Source organism: Myotis nattereri (assembly GCF_964212035.1).
Source record: "Myotis nattereri genome assembly, chromosome: 6".
Classification (NCBI taxonomy): Eukaryota; Metazoa; Chordata; class Mammalia; order Chiroptera; family Vespertilionidae; genus Myotis; species Myotis nattereri.
In genome coordinates, this window is record NC_138081.1 from 63924383 (window position 1) to 63952067 (window position 27685).

The window sequence follows — 27685 nt, forward strand, 5'->3', positions numbered from 1 at the left end:
AAAAGAATAGAGTCAGAACTCTACTTTCTAGCACATCATCCTAATTCTGATAGGATCAGCGAATTCTCACATTCAGTAGGTTCTTGCATTTGAGGCCAGCAGTTACATAAGAAGGAGAGCAATTACTGTTCCCCTTCACAGAAGCTCCGGGTCAGATGCACAGGTAACAGATACCCAAAGATCTTCCAGAAACATTTTGGTTAAATTTTATTGCAGTGGATATTGTTGGGATCCATCCATTTCAGTAATAGACCCACCAAGTTATTGATCCTTTATTCAAAATTTGTAAATCTCTTTGATCACAGTTGCAATGCTTAGTCTATAATCCTACTACAAGACTTGTAATTTCCACTGAAAATTGCATAGTGATTGCATTAAGCTTCCAATTCTACTCATAAACAGAAACAAGGCCTCGTTTGCATTTCATGATCCATATGTTATCTGATTGTACATACTTGCGGACGATCACCTAGGCTCTGCCTAAGTATTGAGAAACCTTTCATGCTATCAGCTTCAACTTCTCACACGTTTAAAGTAAACGCACACTTAGTTGTAAAGTAAATTATCTTTACTCTTTTCATATTATCTTTATCCTTATCATCCTTTTTCCCTTTTCCTTCCTCCTATCCTTCAAAACATCTGCTGATGAGTCCGTTAACATCCTTGCTTAACTCTACTAGCTGCTCAGCTGCACTGCTTCCTGGTCCCTGTGGTTTCAGAGGCTGGAGCCCCATTCAATTTGTGTAACCTGGAGAATGGCTGGCTCTCAGTCATCAACTTAGAGTTCTAAAGGTCTAAATTATGTGATTAAAATTTGGGGGGAAATAAATTTCATATAATTGGCATCTTTGGTGTTAACATATAAAACTTTATTTAAATGTTTAAGATAAATGCTTTGAGAGAAAAGATTGTCGAGTTCTTAGCATGAATATTTTTGGAGGACACATTTTTTTTTAACTTTGCTTTTGCTCTTCCTTTAAAGTTTTGCTAAATCTTAATCCTGAGAGCACACCATGGAGGATGCCTTGGATTCAGTGAGCCTTTCGGATGCGGTTCCCAACGAACCTGCCTTAGGCGGGGTCACACTTGGTGAGCTTAGAGGCACAAGTGGAAAGTTTAATTAGCTCCAATTTTTAAATATGTAAACAATTTAAAACTTATTTAAACTCTTTTGAAAATTCCTAACACTGAAAGCTTTATTGTGGCTGGTATAAACATTAAGGAGCACTTTCTATATTAGATTAAAGGTTGTTGTTTTTTTCCATATGTGAAAAGTAAGAGGAAGTGAGCTTTACTACTTTCTTTTTACATTTATATTATTTTTTAATTTGAAAGATTAATGTTGTCTTGGCTAATAGGAAAGTGCATCATCCATATAGTTTAATGAACTCGTAAAAAAACTCAAACCTTTTGCTTTGTTTTTAAAACAAAAGAATAATTTGCCATTCATAATGGTGATGTGGTAATCCATAGAAGGCAGGCTTGCTACTTTACTGGTAATCATTAATTCTGCTCAGATTATACTCACTGATTTTTGTTGGTGATTTGGTTTAAGGGAAATAAAAAGACCATCTCGAGTGGAGTTTGAGAATGGTTCAGGGCGAAGAGTCACAAGGTGGACAGCAACAATAGGCAGCTCCCGGGACCACTGTTATTTCATAGCCACAGCCCCGGTTACCAGTTTACTTGTTGGCAGAGGCTAATGCTTTGTTTTGTAAATACACTAGAGCAGCAGTCGCCAACCTTTCGGACCACCAGTTGGCGGTCCCTGCACTAGAGAGTGGTAGGTTACAGTCCTTAAGACTAAGGGGCCAAATGCCTGTAGCTACATGTGAAACCTGAACACAACTCAGAAGCACAATTACTGAACTACCATAAATGTGGACTTTATCAGATGACTTCTTCTGAGACAGTAAAGACCCATGAAACAATTCATTGCTACATCTTTGACTCAAAGAAATCTTGAAATCTGGGACATAGTGGTTTACCTAGTAGTTTACTATACATGGTTGTGTACTTAGCTTGCCCTTTTTTAAATGATCAATATTTAAGTAGTGAACATTAATCATCTTGACCTCTGTACATTCACAGAAATCCTCCATGGCATTATCTTCTTGACATCTAATATAGGACTACCTCACTTGTGACTCAGAAGATTTCCATTTTTTATTAGTGTGTTGGAAAGACACTGGGAACGAAACAAAACCTTTCTAAGCACCTGATCACGACACTCACTTGACCCCGACAGTCCACCTACCTCAGCTTTCAGTGTCCAACCAAAAGCGTGGCTTAATCCATGCGTGCTTAGTCAGAAGGAAGCTAATGGCGATGCTGGGATTAAAAGGCAAGGGAGTGCAACTTGTTAAGGGGGTCAAAACAGTAAGATTTCTTAAGTGCTTTGTTCTGATAAATGGATATAAAAGGAGTATTAACTGATGTGGTCGGTGGATCATCTAACAGGAAAATGGAAGAAATTTATAACCTATGTGTAATAATGAACACTTACTAAAAATGCTTTACCAGGACCTTTGCAAATTATGTCGGCAGCTTGATGAGGAGGTCTTCTTTCCACTTGCGTTTTCTTTGGCAGGAAGATGGATGACCACTGACAACAGATGCATCTTGTGCCTTAGCCTTACAGCTTACATGCTGAACTCCTGTACAAAGGCCCCCCTTTCCTCGTGGTAATGATGTTTTGTCCCACAGGAGTTTTTAAACGCTGTTGTTGTCTGTGTCTATAGTTAGAAGTTGACCCACAAGTTCCCAAATTAATTAAAGATGTTCCTAGCCTTTCAGTATGAGCGCTGTAAGAAGAGTATTTTGGAGTTGAATGTCGCAAAGCATGTAAGTGATAGGAACTATCTATATAAAATAACATTAAGAAATCAAAGGAGATATGTCATACTATTTTTGGAACCTCTGATATACAAGGTGGGGCAAAAGTAGGTTTATAGTTGTGCATATAAAAATAATACAATAATGAGTAAATAATACAAGAATAAACTGTTTCCTGTACTCACAACTGTAAACCTACTTTTGCCCCACCCTGTATGACTTTTATTCTTTACCAGATAATACTTTTCAGTATCTGTCAGTTATTAAAATAGTGGATTTTAAAAAATATTTTAAATGTGTGTGAACACAAATCCTTTCTACTGCGATCTTCCCTCACTGTAGTCTTCTATAGTGTGTCTAATTGCTAGAAAGCAAAGGGCAATCATATCTTTCATGATTCAGTCTATATTGGCATATTACTTTAGGGACCCGGGGCTTTTAGCAAGAATGCTGTATTTTGACCCGAGACTATGAACAGACTGTGAATTTGGTGCCTTTTTTTTTTTCCTACCAAAGAAAAATTGGATCAAGGTTGGTGCTAAATTTCATGTTTCTTTCAAAATTATTTTTTCTTTTAAAGTATATATAACACAATAGGAAATGTGTAGATCCAGCAGTATTGTGTACGTTACATTTTTTAATATACATCTGAGGGGGGGAAAACTCACCTATAAAGCAATTTTTGAGTTCAAATATCTACTTCGAGGTATGTAATTTTGGTAAGCACATAAGGCTTTAAATTATGAAACTTACATAAAAATGATCACCAAATGAAAACTTAATGCCAAACATAGCCCCAAACATCTCTGGCCAATGTTTCTAGAACAAAGGTAGCTATTCCAAGTATGCTGTAACTCTGAGGGCATGTAAAAGAATTGTGTATATTTTGTTATACAAAATAACTTTCTATTACACTTGTTTAAATAGATATTTTGAGATATTTTTCAGGCTAAAATCAGAGTTCTGGGGGCCATCAATCTTAAAACTTGAACAATGAGTTACATTAAAAAAAATTCACACTGAAAGTATTATTGTTCCTCTTTTAGATTTAACCTAAAGATTTAAATTAGTAAGGACTATGTCTGAGTCAGGCTCAGCAAATTTCATACCTCAGATTTATCAAGGGCTGTCAGCATCATGGTGTGGCTGTGTGACACTCACCTAAAATCCCACCTGGAATTCCATGTGTGTTTCTGAGTCCTAATGTACCTGAACGTAGGACTCAGATGAAGTGGGGACCACGGGTTTTTATTTAATCCTGCTGTCTTGTATAGACTTTGCCTTAACTATGTTATGAGGATGTGCTAAATGTAAATTGGAAAAATGATACTATCATTTTACTAACTAGGAAGACCATACATTTGGAATCTACTAGAGTTTCCTGGATTCTCTGTTCATTGAGAACTCCTCTCTGTTAACATGAGCTATGTGTGGAAGGGAGAATGGGAACTTGTTAATCAGAAGTTACAGTAAAGTGAGACTAAATATCCCTTTAATAGTAACTTCTGATCTATCTGTTAATATCTTGTGGTTTGAGAAATGTAAGATTGGACATGCTTGATAAATTTGCATTTTGTCAGTTTGGTCTCTTGCCAGTTTATTTTAGCCTGAAAGTTATAGCTACCACAGACCGAACCCTGCAGTATTATTAAGAGAGAGCTTGGATATTTTAAGTATCTCTTAGTATAATATGACCTTTTTCATCCCAAGGTATTTTAATGTTTATATGAAAAGTAATTTTTAAATTATTTTGCATAGTTTCAAAGTTAGAAAAACATGCTTTATCTTAGACATTAAAACCAAATTATCCCAAGAGCATGCTGTACACCGCGTGTAGCTCTGCCTCCCTGCCGACACAGGATGCCATCTTTGGCACAATGGTTGTTTAAGTGTAGAACACTGTGCGAAATGATTATGTTGGATTTGATCAGTATGCAGTATTTTAGTATGTGCCTTTTTAAAAAATGTATCTTTTTAAAGAGTCTAATTTATAATTGATTTTTTTTATAATGTGCAATTTAATATAGAGAACCAAAATCTTTTAAATGAAAAGAGCTTTATAATCATTAGGAGAATAAGATCATTTTACTGTGGAACAATGTGATATTCTCAGTAAATATAATAAAAAATTTTTAGCAAATTTCTATAAGGCTTTTGATTATATTTATGGAATTGCTGGGGAGTACGGGGAAAGAAAAAATTATACTAAAATGAAGGAAACAGTCTGTGTTGAATAAAAGATAATATGCTGTGTGATTTTTTAAAAATATATTTTTATTGATTTTTTACAGAGAGGAAGGGAGAGAGAGAGAGAGTTAGAAACATTGATGAGAGAGAAACATCAATCAGCTGCCTCCTGCACACCCCCCACCGGGAATGTGCCTGCAACCAAGGTACATGCCCTTGACTGGAATCGAACCTGGGACCCTCCAGTCCGTAGGCCGCTGCTCCATCCACTGAGCCAAACAGGTCGGGGCTGCTGTGTGATTTTTAAGCTGTATCAATCTGTTCCAAGTATGTTTGGGTTTTGTTGTTTCTCTGAAATAAAGGGCAGGGGTAGAAATGATCCTAAAGCACTGGAGAGTCTAAGAACTACTTCTGTTAGACATTTTTTAGAGTTAACTAGAGGCCCAGTGCATGAAATTTGTGCACGGGTAGGGTCCTAGCAGCTGCTGGCTGCCAGGCAGGGCCTTCCTTCACTCCGTGCCACCCCCTGGTAAGTCAGCGCACATCATAGCGAGCGATCAAACTCCCAGTCGGTCGAACTCCCGAGGGGACACTTTGCATATTAGGCTTTTATATATAGAGATGTACATTATGTTTCTTTTACTTACACTGATTATATTTGTTCAATTGAGCCAGTATAGGTGACCTCCTATTCATTGATAATCTCTGGGAATGACCAAGAACCAGGCTGGAATATTAAAAAACACAGTGTCCTGTTATTATGGATTGCACACATTCAGGGGATGTTTATTATTTCATGAGCCCTAATGACAGAGCAAAACATTATTTATGGTGAATGGTGCTAAAGAGATTTTTTTTAACATTAAACTCAAGAACATGGAATTACAATACATCATTTAGTCCAGTAATTACTTACATGCCTGCATATAAGTGCCAGAATGTGCAGGCCACTGGAGGGCTTTGGAGAAAACCGGGAAAGAATGGGTATCCCATCTTGTTACTGACTCTGAGCAAGATAAAATTCACTCTCCTGAAAAAATAATTGTTATGGATTAAATTAGAATTCTACTGTATACAGAAAATCTAATTATCATAGTATCAAACTTTAAGGATTTAAAGTTCTCTTTTCATAGTTTCCTACAGATAAACCTAAAATTTAAATTCAAGACTTATTTTTTAAAATCCTCAACTCAAGAGTCACCAGTGTCTTCTTGACCCCTTCAGGGATAGGAAGCTCACTACCTCACACAGTGGTCTCCAGAGCCGAGCCCTCTGCCTCCCATGCTCACCTCTTCTGCTATAACTCCTTTTACCTGTCCTTGCCGTGGCCATCTATGGGCCTCCTGGACCACTCCCATATATCCACACCCAGCAACTGGCATTTGGTCCAACATTCAACATTCATGTGGAGCAACTTTATTTCCCCACACACTTAACAGAGACCCTGTAACCTTGTCATCTCTGGAAATGGCTTCATCTTTGAAGTCTTAAATACCAACATTCCTCTCTCTCATCACAGTGTCCTATTACTTTACTTCCTCTTCCTTCCTTCCATTGGGCCTGCTCTTCAACTTGGAGATCATCCTCCCATTGCCTCCTCCATTCCCTCCCATTCCCCGTTCTGTCTCAGTCAGATCTCTTCAGTCTCTACTTTCCTCCTTAACCCTTACCCTGGGATCTGCAAGACTCTGATCAGCTCCCTGAATATTCCCCTCCCTAGTTGCCCCTACATCACCTTCCCCAAATTAAATATCTCCAGTTTCCTCAACTGTCTGTTCTCTCTTGTATCATTTCCCCTCTCTTTATTGGATCATTTCCATCAGCATGTATACAAGCTGTGTATTATATACATCACAGCTTGGGGGAGAGGGAAGATCTCTTTTAAACCACATGCCCCCTATGGCTATTGCCTCATTTCCTTCCATTCATTTATAAAAGACAAAAAAAATTTATTAAAGAAATTTCTACCTAAATTTCTTAAAGAAATTTCTACCTAAATGTCTCTCCAATTTTATCTCCTCCCAGTCTTTCTTGAATCCACTCCACTGAACTGCCTTTCTCAAGGTTACCACTGGCCTCCACAGCATTAATTCCAAGTCACTTTTTTTTTAGTATCTCAAGATAAACAATTTTAAATATGATGTTACATGCAATAAACACCAATTATTCAAGAAAAATGATCTTACATGTAATAATATTACACACAATAAACATTAATATTTCAAGAATAAAAGGATTTTAAGTATAATAATATTACTAAAACTATACTAACATAGAATGATATCACAAAAGTTATAGGAAATATTAAAAATCTGCAAATAACAGGATTGCTCCTATTCTAGAATATTTTTCCCCCTCTGGCTCTATTTTTTGTTCATCGGTTTATATTGTGGAGACAGCACCTGAGAAGGCACATGGGCATTTCTTTAGTTATTGTCAGCTGAATCCAGTGGCGTTGGCAAAGCCCCGTCCTGGAAACACGCTTTGCCAAAAGGCAGAAGTGTTGTCAGCTTGACCTTCAGCCCAGGTGCCAAGGGGTGGGTTTTGCTATTTAAATCCAGCCAAGCACCAGTTTAAAAACTCAGGCCCACCCAAGAATGCGCATAATCTCCTTTGTCTTGACCTTTAGTAAAACTTCCTGGTTTTTGCTGTATAAAATAAACATGCTGTATTGGCTCTGGGTCACTGTCTCTCCATCAGAGGACAGCTGTCCCACCAGGCCCCAGCTTTTTCCTTCCATTTCTGTGTCTGTCTCTTTCTTTCAATTTCTCAATCCCCAGCAGCCCCTACTCAGGAACCAGACCACTCTCTAGCTGCGCTGGATGCGGAGAAGAGAGAAATATTCACAATGTTGTTCATTATATTCTACAAATGAGTGAGATCATGTGATATTTATCTTTCTCCAGCTGGCTTATTTCACTTAGTATGATGCTCTCCAGGTCCATCCATGCTGTTGCAAATGGTAAGAATTCCTTATTTTTTACCGCAGCGTAGTATTCCATCGTGTAGATGTACCACAGTTTTCTAATCCATTCATCTGCTGATGGGTACTTAGGCTGTTTCCAAATCTTAGCAATGGTAAATTGTGCCGCTATGAACATAGGGGTGCATATATCCTTTCTGATTGGTGTTTCTGTTTTCTTGGGATATATTCCTAGAAGTGGGATCACGGGGTCAAATGGCAGTTCCATTTTTAGTTTTTTGAGGAAACTCCATACTGTTCTCCACAGTGGCTGCACCACTCTGCATTCCCACTAGCAGTGCACAAGGGTTCCTTTTTCTCTGCATCCTCTCCAGTACCTGTCGTTTGTTGATTTGTTGATGATAACCTTTCTGACAGGTTAGAACAAGATGGTACCTCCTTGTTGTTTTGTTGCATCTCTTTGATGATTAGTGACTTTGAGCATGTTTTCATATGTCTCTTGGCCTCTTTTGAAAGGTGTCTATTTAGGTCCTTTGCCCATTTTTTGATTGGATTGTTTATCTTCCTTTTGTTAAGTAGTATGAGTCAATATTCACTTTTCAATCCTCATCTCAGGTGGTGCAGTGAATCAGTCCTGATCTCTGAGTCAGGCTTGCCGTATAGCACACCTACCTGATTTTCCTCCACTCTTCCTAGCCACTCCTTCTCAGTCTGCTTTGCTGGGTCCTGCTCATCTCCCAACCGATAAATACTGAGAATACATTATGGCTTAGTTTTTGAACCCCTTCTCTCGTCTGTTTATACTCACCCCCTAGGTCAAGCATGTCAAACTCAAAGGCTCACACGGGCCAAATAAACAAGGTTAAAGTTCATGTGGGCCGCAAAGAAACAAAAGCTTCAATTTTCATTGAAACATAGGTTTATTTCTATAGAGACATGCTGAATACCAATGACTGAAATAAATGAGTCATTGTTAACATAAAATAATAGAACATTTTAATAAAATAATATTTTTTCTTGAACATTAACTTACCAGACACTGAATAACTGCACAAATTAATAAGCATAATGCAAATAAACCTGTTTTTCTTGTTCTCCAAAAGTGAAATATTTCCTGTTACTCACACCAAACAAGTCAGTACAAGACTAATGACATGGCAATCGGCTGCTAAAATATTCGCTGCTAGTATTAGTGGAGAGAAATGGTGCACCTGCGAGTAAGGTGCATAAGGGAAATGAATACAACATGATTATAGTAATGAGTCATTAGCGAACATTGTAGTTCGTTATTAATAATTATGTATAACAGGATATTGTAAAAATTAAGTTACAAAATTTTTATTAAAACGTTTCTTACATACCGTTATATTGGCTGAGCCGCAAAAATATTCGTTGTGGGCCACATGCGGCCCACGGGCTGCGGAATTTGACATGCTTGCCCTACGTGATGTCATCCTAAGGTCTTCTGATGAATTACTACCTTAAACTCCAGACCTCTATACCTGTCAACCTAACACCTCGAATTAGATGACCAAAATATCTCTCAGCTTAACATCTAAAACTGAGCTCCTGATGGTCCCCCCTAAATCTGCCTCTTTTGCAGCTCTCCTCATTTCAGTTAATGACAATGTCAGTTTTCTGGTTAGACAGACCAAAAACCTTAACTCCTCTCCTTCTCTCACACCGACTTCTAGTCTGCCAGCAACCCCTACTGACTCTACTTCCAAATTATGTCAGACTCTCCCCTCCCACTTCTCACCTGTCTGATGGCTGCAAGCCATCTCGATCTCTTTTGCTTTTTGTTCTCTTCCCTTGTGTACCTTCTGTCTCTTCTCTACAGAACAGCCAGCATGATCCTGGAAAAGCGTGTCATCAGACCTCGGCTCAGAATCTTGTGCTCCCTATTTATCTCTTTCAAAAAGAGTCCTTGCCATGACCAGCAAACTTCACTTCCTGGCATCTGTTATGTCTCTGACTGTAGCTCCTGCTCTGTCCTCCTGACCCAGTCTGCCCCTTCCACTTCTGTCCTTGCATTGCTACCCTGGCCTGGGCTGCTCTTGCCCCAGCTCTCCTCTTGGATCACTGTCAAATCCTTCAGGGCTTTACTCAAAAGTCTCTCTCTGTGAGCTCTTCCCTACCCATTTAAAATTTAAACTGTAGAATGTCAAGGGGGGTGGGGGGGGTGGGGGGGGGTGGGAGGGGCAGAAGAGATATGTAATACTCTTTGTAATACTTTAAGCAATAAAACAAATTTTTTAAAAAAAGTTTAAACTGTCACCCTCCCCCCAACACTTCATCTCTCCCTTCCCAACCTAATTTATTTTTCTCCTTTGCTAGCAGTTACTCAATAGCATACTATATATTTTATTTATCTTGTTTATTGCCTGGCTTCCTCATTAGACTAAGCTATACAAGGGTAGGGTTTTTGGGTCTATCGTTTTATCTCCAACATTTATAAAAGTGCCTGGCGGGGAGTAGGTGCTCAGTAATTATTTGTTGACTAAATGAATGGCTTCCAAACATGTCAACATTAGCATATGGACTTGCTCCATCTGGGGAGCATTTCTCTAGGGCAGTGATGGCGAACCTTTTGAGCTCGGCGTGTCAGCATTTTGAAAAACCCTAACTTCACTCTGGTGCCGTGTCACATATAGAAATTTTTTGATATTTGCAACCGCAGTAAAACAAAGACTTATATTTTTGATATTTATTTGATATATTTAAATGCCATTTAACAAAGAAAAATCAACCAAAAAAATGAGTTCGCGTGTCACCTCTGACACGTGTGTCATAGGTTCGCCATCACTGCTCTAGGGCCTCAGCCAGTGCAGCCGGAGTGGGTCAGCAGCGTCAGGATCGGGGGGGGGGGGGGGGGGGGGGGGGGGCCGAGCTTGGCTGGCATGGCTGCTCCGGGGCTGAAAGAGGGCCCACATAGTTGGGAGGTAGCTTCCTAAAGTCAAAGGGTGGTCTTCAGTGTGATTTTCAAAGTCCTTCAGAATCTGGCCCCCAAACGCCTTTCCGGACTTACCTACTGCTCTGAGAGAACTTTCCGCTCAAAGTAATCAAACTCACTATTTTTTAACCCACTTTGCAGGGTCCCCACCGTAGGGCCTCTTAAACTTTGTCCTTGCCCAATCCTGACTCAAATCTCAAATCTCTCCTGAACTTCATCAGAGGGTCTAGGAAATGATGGGCAGAGAGAAAATTAAGCATTTTGACTTCTCTGTGCAAATTCCCAAGCCTGTTCTGACTCAACTGTTTAACAAATTTTGAATAATTTAATTCGTTTACCTCGGACTTGACTAAATCTTCCTTCACTGATCTAGGGTTCCCTCTCAATCCTTCCTGAATGTCTACAATGGAATTTTGCAGTGACTTTTTATACCCTAGTTTTGGATATAATAATTTTGTTAAAGAATTATTAAAATGCAGCACTTGTGCTAACCCTTTTTATAATTACCTACAACAAAACTTGGAAGGGCAACCCCAATCTGGGGAGAAGGAAGTAATGGTATTCATTGGTATTAAACCTGTTTCAAGTTGTTTTTACTATTGGAACAAAATGAGAGTAAGGAATGGTTTTGTTTGCTGCTCTTCTCCAAGTCAGAATTGCAAGGAACCTCGGAGATCACCTAATTTAACCCATGCATTTGGAAAGTGAGGCTGAGGGAGGTTATTGTTCAAGAACATGACTCACAGGACAGTTAAGAAGGCTTTCCCAACACTACCATAACTTAAAATACCGCCTTCTATCACCCTATCTACTTTATTCTGCCGCATTCCTCTTTAGAGTACTTATCACTCCCTGACATCATTAGACAAGATCCTTTGTCTATCTTGTCTATGAGGGAAGGAATTTGTGTTCATTTTTTCATTGTTAGAAAAATGCCTGGTACATACTAGGTGTTTAAAAACTAACAACTGAATCAAGGTAGGCTTTTATATAGTTTGCTTAAAAAGTAGAATAAAATAAAAATACTGGTACTGATGTTTGTTCCTAGCTTAGCAACATAACAGTCCTTGCCATTACGAGGATTTCTGCAGAGGTTTTGGACATTTTCCAAGAAGGCTGGCAGTATCAAGTGTGGTAATACTAGTAGATGGCAATGATCAGACAAGAATGGCTAAAAGCCGTCTGTAATTTCCAGCTTTTCCTTTGCTCCAGGGCAAAGCAGTATCTAACTCTGGATAAGTGGCCTCCTCTATGTAGAATTGGAGGAAGATTGAATCACTTAGAGAGCACCTACCTTGGTCCCTTCCCTTCTTTCCTTCCCTTCCCCACTCTTGCTTTTGGTTGCTTTATTTTTATTCTCTTGATAAATTGATTTTGGCTAATCATAGTACAGCACAGCAAAGATTTTATTGATCAGTACAGTACAGGAGACCATTATGATGGTAGGTTCAGAGTCCTGGTAGTCTTAAATGTTACAATGAGTCCAGCTAAAGGAAATTCTGTTTACCTTTTTAAAAGAAAAATTAATTTAAAAATCAGTAAATTTTTATTTTTAATAAAAAAATTAATTATGTAAAACACACTGATTTCAGAGCTTTTAAAAAATATTTCCAACTTTTCAAAGTACATAGCACAAACATAAACGTTATCTTTACTGCAATAAAATCTTTGTGAGAGTTGGTTTTAATAGAATGGGCTGTTAGTGATGAGGTTACAGATACCTTTCTTTTCAGCCATATCAAACTTTCCCCAGAGACCTTTCCTGACTCTGAAATCTAAAATAGGTTCCCTTAAGTCATAGCATCTGTACTTTCTGAGGCAGATTGGGAAGGGAATTACTGACCTAGTGGATGCCCCTGAGAGATGTTTGCAAGGGAAATGCTCATAATGAGACTCAGGTGTGTAGTCTGGGAGCCTAAGTGGATGAGAGAGAATAAGGTGCAAAAGGACATTTCATATAGACGATAAAGAAAAATATTCACACACTTCGAGGCTGTGGTCTGTTTGGTCAAAGAGCAAAAGACCGTACCGTCTCTGCTGGCAGAACTTTACCCAGGGATCCTGCAAATCCATGCCCCGATTTGCAGGATTCCTGGATAAATGGACTTACTTGCAGGGATTGGGCAAGAGGAGCTACTGTTACACTGTTCATGCAGCCACTGACCTGCTGCCTGACCTTGGGCAAGCGGCTGAATTCTCTATGACTTAATCCTCCCATCTGCACCAGAGGATAACATAGAACTTACACTGTGGTGATGAGGGATAAATGAGACCGTACACGGGAACGCTTACATGTGGATTTCAACAAATGTTAAGTGACAGATAAGCGATCAATAAGCGACAGGTCTCGAAAGCGCGAGGAGTTTTAGAGAGTTGTTTAAAGGACAGGCCTTCGGAGAGGCCCCGAGCGGACAGGAAGGCCTCCCTTGCAATCCTCGGACCCTATTGCCGCCTCGTCATTCACCTCGGGATTCGCCGGGCCCAGGCTGCAACTCCAGCTCGCTCCGCCAGGGGCGCCAGCCGCGGGCCTCTGTGGGCTCAGCTATGCTGAAGTAGGCGTCCGGTCTCCTAGGCAACCACGTCAACAGCCGGTTTGCGGCGCAGCCTGGGAAGGAAAGCACATTTCCGCCACGTGATCAGCGCTGGTGCCGCGCGAGCAGGAGCGGTGCGCGCGCAGCCCGCCGCCACCTGCGGGGTGCAAAGTTGGACTTGGCTGCCCTGACAAGGGGCCGCCCCCGGGGAGGTGGCGCCACCTGCGACGGCTTCATCTGGAGGCCCGAGGAATTGCCCAGGCCCCGCTGAGAAGCTGGACAGCAGCAAGACCGCTGCTCCCGAGCCGCCGAGATGGAGTTGGAAGTGGAGCTCCGCGGGGCCGGGCCCCCGGCTGCCGGGCAGCGGCTCCTGCAGGCCGAGGCGCCGGGGGAGAATGCGCTGGAGGCGGTGGCAGCCTCCCGGCGGAGCGGCGGGGCCGGGAGCACGCTGCGCTGGTTCATCACCGGGATCCTGTGTGCTTCCTTCCTGGGGCTGGTGAGCGCAGGGCTGGAACCCTCCCGGGCCGGGGCATGAGCAGGCGTCCTGCAGGGAATGTGGTCTCGCCTCCGCTGCTTGCAAACTGTGTGACCTTGGCGCCTTAACGTGCCCGAGTCTCAGTTTTGTAATCTGGAAAATGGGCACAATTCTGTTCTTGGAGGGTTGTTGTCAAGTGCGAAATTGATTTTCCAGCTCCAGCAAACCTTCCTACCCCTCCTCCGCAGGGGTCAGGGTGGGGAGACACAAAAGGGATTGTCAGGTCTATAATCGCTGCCCCACCCTCCCTTTCAAATTATTACACAAAAACTGTTTTTCTGGGACTTTCTCTTCTTCTCACCCAATTCAGCCAAACCCTGTGTGCTTCCTTCCTGGGGCTGGTGAGAGCAGGATGGGGAAATACAGCCAGAGAGGGAAAGTGACTTTTGCCGACGACACAGGTAGTTAAGAGGCAGAGCCAGGAATAACATATCTCTTATTTTATCCACGATTCCATGTCAAACAAACCTTCAGATTCTTCGGTGTTTTTCTTAGAGCAAGCTGCAAGGCTAGAAGTTCCTTTTGCCAATCCCCGCCATTCCCTCATTTCGGGAAGCCTACCCCCTAGTCACTGGTCTGAATGTTGGGACCCTGGGGAGTTGGGAGGGTGTGTCCTCTGGGGAGAGTCGCGTCTGGTCACCTAGGGTCTCTCTCTGAGCCATACTGATTCTTAGAATATTTTGATTTGAGAAAAAGAAAAATGATTGCACCCGCTTGATGAGCCCGGACTATGTGCCGGATCCTGTTGTAAATGCTTTGAAGGCAGAAACTGATGACAGCTGGGTGGCTGAGCCTGCCCTCCCTGGGGCGTCCTCTGTGCCAGTCCCAAGGGACTGCTCCCGCTGGGCAGGGAGGCGGTGCAGCCCAGCGTTTAGAGCAGAGCAGTGCAATTAGAATAAATTGTTCTTCCCACCTTTTGATTGGATTTATTGGGGTGTTATTGGTTAACAGTATTTATGTTTCAGGTGCACAATTCTTACATCATCTGTACACTGCATTGTGTATTTACCACCCGAAGTCAGGTCTCCATCACCATTTCACCCCTATACTCTCCTCCCCTTCTCCCCTCCCCATCACCACACTGTTGTGTGTCCAGGAGCTTTTTCTCCTTTTTGCTCAGTCCCTCTACCCCCAGTCTCCCCCACAGCTGTCAGTCTGCTCTCTATGAGTCTGTTTGTATTTTGCTTGTTATTTCATTGTGTTAATTGGATGCCACAGATGAGTGAAGTCATATGGTACTTGTCTTTCTCCGACTGGCTTATTTCACTTAGCATAATGCTCTCCAAGTCCACCCATGCTGTTGCAAAGAGCAAGAGTTCCTTCTTTTTTATGGCTGAGTAGGTTTTCATTGTGTAAATACCACAGCTCTTTTTAATCCACTCATCTACTAATGGATACTTGGGCTGCTTCCAAATCTTGACTATTGTAAATAATGTTGCAAAAATTTATTCTTGACATGTAGACCAATTAGAAACATTTTTTAAGTGTTCAACAAATTTCCTCCGAAAGCCAACAGTAACCCTTATTTCTTGCTAACACTACACTGTCTTGGAGTAAAATTTTATTTTTCAAGTAATTGTATACACGTGTATGTAATATTCTCAAAGAAAGCCTTCTAGATCAGCGCTTCTCAACCTTGGCTGCACATTAGAATCACCTGGGAATCTTTTTAAAATCCTGATTTCTGGGCCTCATCCTCCGGAAATTCTGTTTCTTTGTTACTAATGTTGTGGCCTCACCCCATAACAGAGAAACAATTTCCGGAAGATGAGGCCTAGAAATCAGGATTTTAAAAAGATTCCCAGGTGATTCTAATGTGCAGCCAAGGTTGAGAACCACTGTTCTAGATAGTACTCCTGATGGTGTGGGCTTTATTTGAAGAAAAACGTAGATTTATAAATGTTTAAATTGTTTATCTCCTGTGTGTTTTATTTGCCGTTATTCAAAGGAATGATGGACCCCATGTGCATCCAGAAATCCTGCTGCCTGTTCCCCATCCCCCACCTCTCCTGTCTTCCTCCTCACCTAAGGGCTTCATTTGGCTGCTGGTTTTGCATTCCCACTGTCTTTCTGGTGTTTGGGCTGGAAATGTTAGCACAAGAGGTCCCAACCTGTAGCTGGAATATATTAGTAAATTTTTTTTCCTCTTTAGTTTTTTCCATCACTATATATCTCCCTATATCTTCTTCCACCTCCACGCACCCCCTCCCCCACCCTCAATCACTACACTGTTGTCCATGTCCATGAATTCTTTCTTTTTCTGTGTTTTTTTTTGTTTTTGTTTTTGTTTTGCTCAATCCCCCTGGGGCTGTTGGCCTGCTCTCTCTCTATGGATCTATCTCTCTTTTGCTTGATAGTTCAGTTTCCTAAGGGGGAATAATATTTTGATGGTTTAATAGTTAAAAATTGTAACATCTAAATTCTGTGTCAGCTATTTGTGCATGTAGTATGTTTCAAAGTATATAAAACTATATCAAAAATTATCTTAATGTTACTTTTTACTAACTGTTAATACAAAACAGTCTTTTATGGTATTGTCCAAAAAGGAAACAATTGTAGCAAAAGCCAAAAGAATTAAAGAATTTTTTTAAAAATTAGGAGTTGTTAAAACTAGGAAAACAGTAGGAGTTGGCACACTGAAACTAGTGGAAAAAAGCTACCACATAGATAGACCTTATTTTAATGGTTGTAAAGAAAACATTTTGTCTTTTAAAATCTTAGGGAATGAGTGTCGCTATCCTGGGACCCACATTTCAAGATTTGGCAGCAAATGTAAACCGTAACATCAGCAGCCTGTCTCTGATTTTTGTGGGCCGCGCGACGGGATATTTGAGTGGCTCTGTGATCGGTGGAGTTCTTTTTGACATTATGAATCCTTCTCTACTTTTGGGTAAGTAAACTAATGTTACCTTCTTTATGACTTTCAGGGAATTTATAATTTGTTTGTAAATCTGAAACATACTAGCTTGCAGAGTGGTTGACAACTGAAGTGGGTAGTTAGGCCTCCTCAGAAGTCAGGTTTCCCTGCTGCCTGCCGTTTCGGGGAACCTGTGCTGGGCTGCTCTGGTGACTCAGCCCCAGGGTGTGTTAGCCGTCCTCGGCCTTCCCGACTGTCACTGTCATTTAGGCACCACCCCTGGGTCACATACTAGTGGTCCAAAGAGCTCTGCTTGTCAGAGTTTAAGGCAGATCTGGGGTCCCTATAGATCAAAATGAGTTTCTTGAACCTGCCTAAGCTAACCCGGGGGCTGAGAATGGAGGGGGTGGGGGGAGTGGCGAGATCACATAAGCTAAATTTCTGTCCCTGCTGCCCCATGCCAGTGATGCCCCCAGACCTCTCTGCCTCACCCTTGAAATGGATGGCAAAGCTTTTAATTTACTCTTTTTAAAATAAATTGATGTGCTCACAGAAACTTTGGACTAATGTGATAGAACTGCTTTGGAAAAAGGAAAACAATTTACTATTGTTGAAGAATACATAAATAATCCTCTGATTTCCAGATGTGTTGAAAGAATATACTTCTTTGATTTCCCTCCCTAGTCCCCAAACTAAGTTTATTTAATCCATTTCTACTGCAACCTACTATAGTAATTGCATTTTTTTTTATCTTTTTTTTTTAAACCTCAGATCTAAAATTCTCTTTAGGTTCTTAAATATGAAATATTTAAATAAATAATTTTAGAGCTCTCTGTTTTGCTATAAAACTTTGCCTTGTGGTATATAGTGTGATTATTAGCAGTGCTAGAAATGTATTCATGTTTGAATAATTTTTATAGTCCATAAAGATTTAAAAGCTTTTAAATGAAATAACTATCTGTAGAAGCTGAACCTCTCAGGTGCTGACTTGATACATGCCTCTTTGCACGAACCTTGTTTCTCATAGCTGACTTTTACCTTTCTTCTTAGGGGTGTCAATGTTGGCTACCACAGTCGGTCTTTATCTTGTTCCATTTTGTAAGACTGCGGTGTTACTGATTGTCATGATGTCCGTCTTTGGTGCTTCCATTGGTATTCTGGATACAGGTCAGTGAGCCTTTCGGTGTCATCTCTGGGACTAGGGACTTGGTACTAGAACAAGCAGAGCCGATGATATTAAATTGTCACTTGCAGGCACTGACCTACTGACTTGCTTATGGGGTCACCTAGTCAGAACTACCCTTCTGGCAAGTACTCTTTCTGTCAAATAGGGCACCTACTAGTATGTTTGCGCAGCCAGCCACAGAGTGAATTTAAATAATGTTGTTCTGTGAGAGATTATTGATTTAAAGTATCCAAATAGGGACTCGTTCCCCACTCCCCATGTGGGTAATTCAGTGCAGATGAGTAAGTTTTCATTTTGGGGTGTAACTGGATCGTTGTAGTATGGGAAGAATTGGTGGGTCAATAGGCTGAATCAAGTTAGGAACCATTATTTCGCTGAGAAATCATAGAAGCAGCTCTTTAATTTAAAATGCACTCTGCCTTTCAGACTAAGAGAAACCTGTGCTATATATTATGTTTCTTCTCTTCCTTTTCTCTCAAAAGTCCCAACCCTCCTGCAGGAGATCCTCTCCATGTATCATGTATCTTGATATGTTTTAAAACCTACAAAATAACGTCCATGACATTTGTTCATCCCTAAAACCAGCTTTCTCCCCCTCTCCCCCACTCTACTGTTATTTGATAGGTCAGGAAAATATTTTATACTTTAGGCTTAGTTTGGTTGTGAAATTACAGAGTGGAATTTATCTGCAAATATATTAAAAGAAAGAAAGAGAGAAAATTCAAGACTTGATGCTTCTTACCTTTCACCTTGCCAGGTGTATAGATAGTGTACGTGCAGGTGCTAGACGTACAATACCCTTGTTTCCTGCCACGGGCACAGCAGAATCCTTAGTGTGCAAGTCTCTGAACATGTGTTTTACATCTGCTATATACATAAGTAATATTCCTCAAATGGCTGTCAGTTGCAAGTACAGAAGGAGTTGGTAATTTGGTCATGATCTGATGATAATATATATTTATAAATAAACATATGCGTATCTTCCCACCCCCCCAGGCTGGTATTAGAACTGTATTATAAATAGCCTTGGGAGAATGTGCCTGGTTCAAGGAGGTAGTGGTTTACCAGCTCGTGGAATTCCATTTGTGAGTTTTTGATGTTACAATGCTTGGAGGTCTCTGGTGGTGGTGAATTGGAGTTCCTTAATCATGGAATTGACTTAGTTGCAACATTTGATAACTTAGAATATTATAATCCTTGTGCCATGTAAAGTAGACTCATCTCCTTTCTAATACTAATGAACTGTTTGTTTTTTTTTTACTAAGTTGTTATGATTAAATAATTTTTCTCATCTTTCATTGGTAGGTGGTAACGTCTTAATCTTGGCTATTTGGGGGGACAAAGGAGCCCCACATATGCAGGCCTTACACTTCAGTTTTGCCGTGGGTGCCTTTTTGGCTCCACTGCTGGCTAAATTGGCATTGGGCACGACGGTGTCTGCTGGAAACCACACCGAGGCTGGCTCTAACCATTCTGCCCTCAACCTGTCATCTGAAGCTGACTCAGAAGCTCTGTTTGGAGTACCTGACAATATGAATCTACTGTGGGCTTATGCTGTTATTGCTACTTATATATTTGTGGTGTCTATCTTTATTTTTGCTCTGTTTTTCAATAAAAGCTCACAGCATGAAAAAGCAAAAGCATCTGCTCAGAGGTCTCGAAGAGCTAAATATCACAACACACTTCTCTGTCTCCTTTTCATGTTTTTCTTTTTTTATGTCGGAGCTGAAGTGACGTATGGCTCTTACGTTTTCTCATTTGCAACCACTCACGCCGGCATGGCCGAAAGTGAAGCGGCTGGGCTGAACTCCATCTTCTGGGGGACCTTTGCAACCTTCAGGGGCCTGGCAATCTTTTTTGCTACATGTTTACAACCTGGGACCATGATTGTGTTGAGCAACATTGGCAGCCTGCTGTCGTCATTATTTCTGGTGCTTTTTGACAAGAGCCCGACTTGTCTGTGGATAGCAACGTCAGTGTATGGCGCCTCCATGGCAACCACGTTTCCCAGCGGAGTTTCTTGGATTGAGCAGTACACGACCATCCACGGGAAAGCGGCAGCATTTTTTGTAATTGGTGCTGCCCTGGGAGAAATGGCTATTCCTGCCGTCATTGGAATTCTTCAAGGAACATATCCTGATTTGCCTGTTGTTTTGTATACCTCTTTGGGGTCAGCAGTAGCCACTGCTGTTTTATTTCCTGTGATGTATAAATTAGCCACCTCACCTCTCAGTCGTCAGCAAAAAGAACACAGCAAGAGCGAGGACCAGCAGTCGTTGCTCTCTAGCTCTGGGCTGAATGACCACGAGGAAGAGAATGAAGAAGATGATGCAGAAAGATGGAATGAAATGGATTTTGAAGTGATTGAAATGAATGATGCCATGAGGAATTCTGTACTAGAGACATCTGGAAATACTGTGACGGAGTCCACAGCAGAAGTCTCCCACCAGTTCCACTCAAATGCATTAGTGTGCGAGTTCTCTCCAGTTAATACTGGCAAGTGCCCTGTGAATCACCTTGCAAGAAACCAGGACAAGAGGGACTAACACACAGAGAGGATGGATTATTTACGGACTTTCTTAAGTAATTGCCAGTTCTCTCAAGAGGCCAGTTGGAGCAGAGCATGAGCAGATTTTCAACATGCTTTGGGGATCAAAATGCCTGTGTCAGTGTGCAGCAAATGCTGAAAAGTTTTGATTGATATGTTCTGTAATTCCCAGAGTCTTCCATAAAGAACCACTGGTCTCAGCAGGACCTTTCAGGCTAGTCTTTGACCTGTGGCTCATTAGGTAATATTTTATGGTCTCCAGCTCTCAGAGCATGCAATGAAGGCATTTGTTTTTGAGAAGTTGGGTGGTGTTTTAATAGAGTGAAGCCATCTAGTTGAATTGATTAGTTGAACAAATTATCAGTCATCAGTATCCTAACCAGGAAAGCTAAAGAGAGTTGTTTCATAAAATAGCCTCTTTGAAAATGGACAGAGATTGTTAGTGTTTTAGCCTATCTGTAGTGTTGGGCCAAAGAACACTAATGCCTCATTGGATGTCTGATTTCTGAGAAGAGAGCACAGAACAGGGCCCCAGAGACTTCGCTTCAAGCCTTGGCAGCTGCTCACTAGCCCTATGGCCTGGACTCTGTCGCTTAACTTACCTAGGCCTCATGTATCTCATCTCTCGATCTCTGATTCTGTAAGTGAAACTGAGGCGACTTTCAAACTAGGAATCCCTACGTTTTAAAGTTTGTGTAAGATGTCTGCTAGAAATTAATGCAAGTGCCACCCCTTTCTTCATTTCAAATGAGAAGTGAAACAAAATTGATAGCTTCAAGAATGTGCTACAGACTACGAATACATGTCAATTTTAAGAGACTCGGTGTTTAATACTTTATTTGAATAATGATCTAAAGAATACATTTTAAATGTATTTCATCGATTCTAAGATAACCTTTTTTTCACATTTTTAACATCGCTGAAATCAGAAGATGTCTTAAAACCAATGATTATTTAACATTGTGACAAATTGAATTGACGGTTTTTCCCATATACATATATAAATGTTGCGTTTTACAACCAGTGTCTTAGATCCAGTGGAATATGCAATTCATTCAATTATGGAGATTATTTTTCTATGCGACTTTTCTCTGTGTTAAAATGAGGTTTGGAAATGCTGTGTTCCGACTTCATAGCTGCTTTGGAGTTGCTACGTTAGCAGGAGGACATGATCGGGGTCTCTGGAGGGCCTTTGCCTACCTCTGCAACAGTCTGGACCTGCGGCTTGCTGGTCCAGAGTCGCTCCTCCTTGAGTCTGATGGGTAATCACATTGTGAGCACTGTAAACCGGCCGCTAGTTCCACTTGCAGTCAGGCACCGCTCCCAGGGGTTGGGATACTTGTATTCCCTCTCCAGGGCTCGCTCTTCCTGAGTTTGAAATACCTAGGAAATCAAAGTAATGATGAGAAAGTGGCTTGGTGGCCTAGGAGTTAAGGATCACAGGGTACTTTATATACAGAGTGTGGCAAAGCTGGTGCGGGCCATCCTTTGAAAAATTACTGGCATTGATGACAGATTTTGTTCACTTCTCTTTACTCAGTTTTATGTTGAATAACATAATAATTTCTACCTGATTGCAGTATGTTTGCTTTCTCTTAAGTATATAAATTTGCCTTTGTTTTTTTCTTAAGTGAATTATAGTGCTTTTCTTGACCACTGCCCGTTCACCTTATATACCTGCCAATATATTAGTTTATAGTAATAATCTAACAGTTTTGGAGAGGGCTGGTGGAGAAATGAAGAGTGAAAACCCATGCTTCTTGCTCTTTTTACACTGCACTTTTCTCTTAGCTGGAACTTGGAGATAACCTCTGCTCTATTTATTGCCCTTCCTTGGGTTATTGGAATTTAGACAGTAGAAGATGCAGCTCAGGGAGAGAAGGAAGATAGTAAGAACATAGCAGAAAATTTAGAAATCCACACTGGAAAATTCACTAGAGTTGCACAAACCAAAATGTGAATGGCCATCTGAGGTTATAGGCATTGTTAAAGTTTGATAATGTATTTCCATATTGGAAGAATAAGACTTAGTACAATTCCAAGAATTAGCATTCATCTTAATAATCAGTTCTTTTTTTTTAAAATCCTCCCCTGAGAGTATTTTTCCATTGATTTTTAGAGAGAGTGGAAGGGAGAGGGAGAGACAGAAACTTCAATGTGCGAGAGGCACATTGATAGGTTGCCTCCCACATGCACCCCCACCAGGGCTGAGGGTCAAGCCTGCAACCGAGGTACATGCCCTTGACTGGAATCAAATCTGGGACCCTTCAGTCTGGAGGCCGATGCTCTAATTACTGAGCCAAACCGGCTAGGGCAGGGGTGGGCAAACTTTTTGACTCGAGGGCCACAATGGGTTCTTAAACTGGACCGGAGGGCCGGAACAAAAGCATGGATGGAGTGTTTGTGTGAACTAATATAAATTCAAAGTAAACATCATTACATAAAAGGGTACGGTCTTTTTTTTTTTAGTTTTATTCATTTCAAACGGGCAGATCCGGCCCGCGGGCCGTAGTTTGCCCACGGCTGGGCTAGGGCCTAAGCTCTTTCCCTCAATGCACTTTGGCTAATTGGCATCTGAATTAGGTTGAACTTGAGTTGGATTTTTATTTAGTTATAAACAGGTTCATATCTACTGTTTAAGGTTTTATAACACAACTTTTACAGTCAAGGAGAATTGTTCTTTATTTTCCAACATTTTTCTGTGGTTACCTTATGTCCTCTCTTGTCCTCTATTCCTGCCCTGTTTATTTTTAAAATTCTTTCAGAGGTGATCCCCTAGCTTTTTGCACTGTGGCTGTTAATTCTTGTGTATTGTTTTAATGTCTTCCCTTTGGCTTATATTTTAAATTGCAGAATGCTGTTTGTGCCTGGTTTCGGAATGTATTGCAGCTTGCCTTTGATGCATTTGGTTATGTTAGTCAATGGATGGCCTGGAGAAACATTTTGAAGTTGTTCAATGACATGAGTAGCTTCAGGGGTTGGGCTTTTTAGCTTCTGAGTTTAAACTTGTGGAGTTTATAAGATGCTTTAAACAGTTTATTTTTAACTGAGATAAAATATACGTAACAAAATTTATCATTTTAACCATTATTAAGTGGATAGTTAAGTGGCATTAATTACATTCACATTCTTGTGCAGCCATCACAGCCATCACCCACAGAACACTTTTCATGTGTTCTGAATCTGTACCTGTTAAAGCAGCAGTCGCCAGCTGTGGTCCGCAGACCACTGATGGTCCGTGAGGTCCGAAAGGTTGGCGACCACTGCATTAAACAATAACTCTCCATGCCACTCTCCCCCAGCCCATGACAACCTCATTCTACTTTCTGTCTTATGAATTTTTTTTTCTTTTAATCCTCACCCAAGGATATTTTTCCATTGATTTTTAGAGATAGTGGAAGAGAGGGAGGAAGTGGGGGCATGAGGAGAGAGACATCGATATGAGAGAGGCACATTGACTGGTTGCCTTGAATGTGCTCCAATTGGAGCCAGGGATTGAGCCTGCAACCGAGGTACATGCCTTTGACCAGGAATTGAACACTGTGGTTCACAGACTGACACTCTAACCACTGAGAAAACTGGCTAGGGCTGAAATTTTTTTCTTTTTTTTAAATCTGAAAGACCAGTGGTATTTAATTAGTAGTTATAATATAGTGATTCAATATTTTTATACCTTACAGTGTGATCACCCCACTAATTCTACTTCTTGTCGTTACGAATTTGATTACTCTGAGTACTTCATATGTGTGGAATCATACAGTATTTGCCCTTTGATGACTGGCTTACTTCACTCATTGTAATGTCTTCAAGGTTTATTCATGTTGTAGTATGTTAAAATTTCCTTTCTAAGTCTGAATATTATTTCATTTTATGTATATGTTGTTTATCCACTTATCTGTTGATGGACACATGGGTGATTTTCACTTTTGGCAATTGTGAGTAATGCGGCTATGAACATTGATGTGCAAATATCTGAATCTCTGCTTTCAATTCTTTTGGGTATATCCCCACAAGTGAAATTGCTGGACATATGATAATTTTATTTTTAAATTTTTTGGGGGTGCTTTCTTTTATTATTTGGCTTAGCTATTGTACTAATCCAGTTTTTCCAGAAGAGACCTGCTATTGGAAGAGGATAGAGAAACCGACTTTTGTTAGTATTGCTTCAAACTCTAGGCCAGTGATGGCAAACCTTTTGAGCTCGGCGTGTCAACATTTTGAAAAACCCTAACTTAACTGGTGCCGTGTCACATGTAGAATTTTTTTGATATTTGCAACCATAGTAAAACAAAGATTTATATTTTTTTTTATATTTTTTTTATATATTTAAATGCCATTTGACAAAGAAAAATCAACCAAAAAAATGAGTTCTCATGTCATCTCTGACACGTGTGCCATAGGTTCGCCATCACTGCTCTAGGCAGACTTTTTTGGCCCATTAAAATCATCTCAGTATCGCTCATGTACTGTGTAATTAAACTAAAAAAAAGGTTATGTTAGGCATCTACCTCAGAGTTTTGTTATCTCTGCTTCCGGTTTTTGTTGCCCTTGGGCAAGGACTTGAGAGCGTACTTTTGTGCTAAGCACTGGAGACGAAGAATGAACGAACTTCGCTCCCGGCCTTGGCATACCAGTGTCATTATCATGTATTTTGGAGTTTTGGTCCCAGTTTTCTGCTAAACCAGCGGTCTTGTGCTGTGTGCCCTTTATGTGTAACCTCTGGCCACCTTGGAATCAGGTGGTGTGCAGTCGGGAAACCATGGGCTGGACTGGGCCTGGAGCCCTCAGGAGCGGGGCCCGTGCTGGGGCCAGGCTGCTGGCTCTGTACCTCTTTCTCCCAGCAGCTGTGCCCCTGGGCTTAGCGAATACTGGCTAGTGGACGCCTGAGCGGGATGCACATTGTCAGGCACTGGCAGTGGTGGTCTGTTTCATGTTTTGAAAAGGAATTGGAAAAAATCACACCCAATTGCAGAACTTAACCTTCTTAGAGAAGGTGAGTAGTGGACTGTTTGATTTTTTTACCAAGGAAAATAGCTCTGTCCTAATAGGGTGGCATGAGTGAGATACAAAAGGGTTCCCAGTTTGTATTACAGCTCTAAACTCTGTGGACCAGAAAGATTTCCAAGTCCACACCTTTCAGCCATTTAACAGATATCTACTGAGCACACAGTGTGCTTAGCAATCACCCTGGGAATATAACTGAGGAAAAGGCCGATGAGATCCTCGCCTCCACCAAGCTTTCAAGGAAGATTTGCTGTCACAACTCTGTTAGCTGAAGAGCCAGTACGTTTGGATGTAACAGGTTTTATGTAGTTTCAGAAAAGGCAGTGAAGTAGTGAGCTCCTGTTTCCCTGGTGTGTGTTTGTGTCTCTTCATGTCTAGGATTTTTACATGTAATCGTTGAGGTCACCCTTTAGAGTTTTGTGAAAATTCCTTAGCCCAGTGCAGTTGAGGTGATCATAGTGAAAACCTGCTCGTGAAGCCTCCATGGCTGAGTCTGATCCCAGCGGGGACGTGTTCAGTACGAAGGCCGTGGGCATGGTGCACTGCATGGAGTCACACCTGCGGGCTCCCTGAGCAGGTTCTCCTTCCTCAGCCCTTTTACGTTATCACCCGCAGAGAACTTTCTACTCCGCGGAGGAGCTGCCCAGTTCCGAGTCCAGGCACTCTTTGGACCTTGGCCCTTGGTGAAGATAGACTCAAGAGGTAGGAGCTCTTAGGAAGGGACACGTTTACCTGCAAAGAGTACTTTTACTGCCTTAGCAACTTTCAAATATACAATACAGTGTTGGTAACAGAGTCTCCATGCCAAATAAAAACACAGTATTTCCAGGAGGAAAGCCAGACCTCCCAAGATTCCCAGGTTCACATTAGTCTGTTCATGGTGGACAAGCAGTCACTTTCCCACGCGGTTAGCAGATTCACAAAAGTCGTGACGAGTCTCCAGGCGTCAGCACAGCAAACACCGGGGATAAAACTGCTTTGCTAGGGATCCGGGCTTCGGGGAAATGGTTGAGGTTTTATTGTGTTTGAGATAGGAACCAATTAGATGGCCCGGTTACATTTGATTTATCTTGGGTGCAAAGTGTCTCCCGAGGGTGATATGGGAAGTGCTTTGTCATCTGGAGCGGGACAAAGGGACATTTTGCTTCTGTACACCCTCCAGGAGGAGGAAGGGCCACGGGAGAACTGTGATTGCAACACACATTTTTGTTCTGTGGTCAGGTGATAAGTCTTTGCTCAAGTGGTTTTTAACCCTGACGGCTGTTAGGGTCACCTGGGCATGTTCAAAACTGATGATGCCCAGCATTATTACTTAAGAGTTTGATTGGCCTGGGGGGAGCCCGATGATGGATGAAGTACCCCCAGTCACTGCACTGTGCCTTCGAGGCTGAGCACACTGCTTTCATCAGTGCAGAGCACTGGGGCCTCTGCTAGTTGCAGTGGTTTTTAAAGACTCCCTTACAGCCCTGTTAAGTCATGCGGTTTCTGTAGATGCTTCCAGTTTTGTGCGCTTTCTCCGAAGGTAAACTGTTTCCTGCCAGCTCCGCTGCGGCTTGGTCAGTATAGGAGGTAATCAATGCTGTCTGACACCTGCTCAAACTGAAACCAAACCCGGGCCTTTTGGGGGTTGCCCTTCTAGATAGGCTTTCGCTGATCAATTTTGACTTTTGGTGGGGCTTAGTGGGCAGGGGTGGTCTTGTAGATTTATTACGTCTGGATTTAAGACTGCTCATTGTTTACATGACTTTGTACAGTGTAAAAGCGTGTTTGAATAAAATGTTGATATAAATAAACACTGATGCTGGTTTAACATAAGATTTGTGTCTCATTTCATGGGTGTTTAAAAATTAATTTGGTGTCTCACCAGAAATTAGTCAGGAGTATTTCCAGATTTGAGATTGTGAGTGCTCCAAAATGAATGTGATGGTTGTATGGGGTTCCTAAAATGTGAATAGTGTTTTATTTTCACTTCACAGATATTTTAGCCATGACATCTAACACCTTTGGCCCTTCAGCTTTGCCGGGCTGACCAGCAGACCCTGAGCGGCGGAGGAATGATTACTCTGACATACGTTTCTATGAAAAAGAGGGCTAAGGGACTACCTGGCTAGAGAAACGAAACAGTC

At 41.3% G+C, this 27685-nt stretch overlaps 1 protein-coding gene across 1 annotated transcript; it reads left to right on the forward strand.

Annotated features, from left to right (window-relative positions):
- Positions 1 to 13742: 13742 nt before the first annotated feature.
- Positions 13743 to 20696, forward strand: MFSD4B (major facilitator superfamily domain containing 4B; the record flags this gene model as incomplete). Its single annotated transcript, XM_081094806.1, is given in 5 exon segments — positions 13743 to 13925; positions 16686 to 16854; positions 17872 to 17988; positions 19313 to 20523; positions 20525 to 20696. Coding segments are annotated over 5 exon segments (1746 nt in total). The 3' UTR covers positions 20591 to 20696.
- Between the last annotated feature and the right edge of the window lie 6989 nt (positions 20697 to 27685).